The sequence below is a fragment of the Palaemon carinicauda genome, chromosome 2 (assembly GCF_036898095.1).
Source record: "Palaemon carinicauda isolate YSFRI2023 chromosome 2, ASM3689809v2, whole genome shotgun sequence".
NCBI classification, from domain to species: domain Eukaryota; kingdom Metazoa; phylum Arthropoda; class Malacostraca; order Decapoda; family Palaemonidae; genus Palaemon; species Palaemon carinicauda.
Window position 1 is genome coordinate 118,394,890 of NC_090726.1, and position 2,178 is coordinate 118,397,067.

General features: G+C 36.5%; 1 protein-coding gene across 1 annotated transcript in view; it reads left to right on the forward strand.

The window, feature by feature from the left end:
• Positions 1 to 1,703, forward strand: part of LOC137619632 (facilitated trehalose transporter Tret1-2 homolog) — a 21,120-nt gene extending 19,417 nt beyond the window's left edge. The window contains exons 3-4 of the mRNA XM_068349829.1: positions 1 to 622; positions 883 to 1,703. The exon at positions 1 to 622 is cut by the window's left edge and continues 203 nt beyond it. Coding sequence (XP_068205930.1) covers positions 1 to 622; positions 883 to 1,108 — 848 coding nt within the window. The 3' untranslated portion in view covers positions 1,109 to 1,703. The remainder of the gene's footprint in view (positions 623 to 882) is intronic.
• Positions 1,704 to 2,178: the final 475 nt, after the last annotated feature.

The following is a 2,178-nucleotide window of genomic DNA, read 5'->3' on the forward strand; positions in this document are numbered from 1 at the left end:
TGCCTCTGGCCACTGGGCTGATCTTCTTTCCGGACTCCCCGAGATGGCTCGCAATGAAAGGACGCATGGAAGACGCCCGAAAAGCACTTCAGTTCCTGCGTGGGAAGGAGTATGACGTCACCAGTGAGTTCGAAACAATCCAGAAAGTTTGCAGTAACCGAACCTATGTGACGACTATGGAACAAATATCAATGCTCAAGAACCCTGCAGTATATGCACCATTTCTCACAAGCTGTGGTGTTTTTACTTTCAGCCAGTTTTCAGGACCATATGTTGTTTACAGCTACACAGTTTACATCTTTGAAGTTGCCAATGTTGGATTTAGTCCCTACATTTCAACGGTCGTAGTAGGTGTGGCCAGATTAATAGGGTCCTTTATTGGCATTGTAATAGTAGAGAAAGCTGGAAGACGCATTCCACTGATAGTAGGGGGCATTGGCCTTTCTCTTTCACTGATGGTCCTTGGAACTTACTTCTATTTGAAGAGCAATAATCCTGAAGGCGCTTCTAGCCTGGGGTGGCTGCCTTTAACCTCCATGATAATATATACAGTTACACTTGGGGCTACAATCAGTCCTATACCCTTTCTCCTCTCAACAGAGTTGCAGCCACTTTCATTCAGGTAAGCCTAGTCAAACTTATTTAAAAAAATGCAAATGTTCTAGCTAAAAGTATCATAATTATTCCATCATCTTTTGGCACCTGAATAATACATACCTTGTTCGTAATATAGCATATTGCATTTAAGGATATACAGGTGATATACTCATTAAAACAGGACATAAACAATCTCACATTGTCTATATGGCTAAATGAATACCTACCAAAATACTGGAAAGCCATTTGAAATATATGCATAACTGTAGCGCATTTCTTTTTCAGATCGATGGGCTCTTCAGCTTCTAAAGGAGTCTTTTTCGTTTCTGGAATGCTCATTACATATAGCTTTCCGACTCTTAAGACAAGCCTTGGACCTGCATTAACCTTTTGGTTATATTCAGTAGCAGCACTGTTGTTAGTCGTCCTAGTGGGACTGATAGTCCCAGAGACAAAAGGACGTACCTTGGAAGAAATAGAAGACTATTATAATCGTAACGCAGCTAAATAACGAGTTAGGGAATAGTTTTTCAGTGTTATTACAGTTTATTAAAAAAACACGAAAGATTCAGTTTCTTAAAATTATTGCATTTGGATTAAGGTGTGGTAGTTGGCTTAATAAAAAAAAAGATCGTAAATGTTAAATAAATGGTGACACATACTTATGAAAATAGTAACTTATTCTGCTGCTTTTCAGGTATATTCATTTTCATTATACATGAAGTACCTTAGTCTATCTTTATCAACTAACAGCGTGTATATTGTACCTCTCATATAAACCTGATTGTAATTTTAAGTCTAAAGGTCATGTTACGAATATTATTTCAATCCCACTATCTACTCGCAACCCAATATCTACTTCAGTGAATGAACTGACAAACTTGCGCTAGCAATAATAATTTGGAAATAACACTTATTCATAAGCAATTATCTACCCTCACTTCAGTATTTTGATCAAAGGTCTTGTGCCAATATCTGATCAAGAGAGAGCAGGGTTATTGAAACTGTATACATTACAAAACTTATCATTCACATGCCATCAAAGTCCATTTATGTAGATCATGTCAACATTATACCGCAGTTGTTATTCAAACAAAATATTTTTATTTTCATGCCCTTTAGAATACAATTTAATAAATAAGCTTTTACAGAAGGTCGTACAAATGATCTTCTCTAATTTGTTTTAATTCCATTTCCAAACTGAATTTCGATTAAAATATCAACTATCATATAAACTTGGAAATTTTTTTTTCATAATTATGACCATCCTTTGCATTCACGTGTACCCAGAATGTAGAGTACTGTACCACCCGTGTGTCACGTGATCGTACATATTAACAAAATTTCTCTTTTTTATATATATCATCCTTTGTATCTTCGCTCTCCCCTCGCACTGACAGCAACTTGTATTACCCTGTCTGCCTACTTCATTGTTAACTGTTAACAGAACCAGTTGCCGGTTTGACAAGAAATAGCATGTTTGTATTTTGTGACCTTCTTACTGGGACCTAGTTTGTATTGTATATATACTCGATGTATCTGTAATAAAGTTATTCAGTTGCATTCATCTCGCCTTTGATT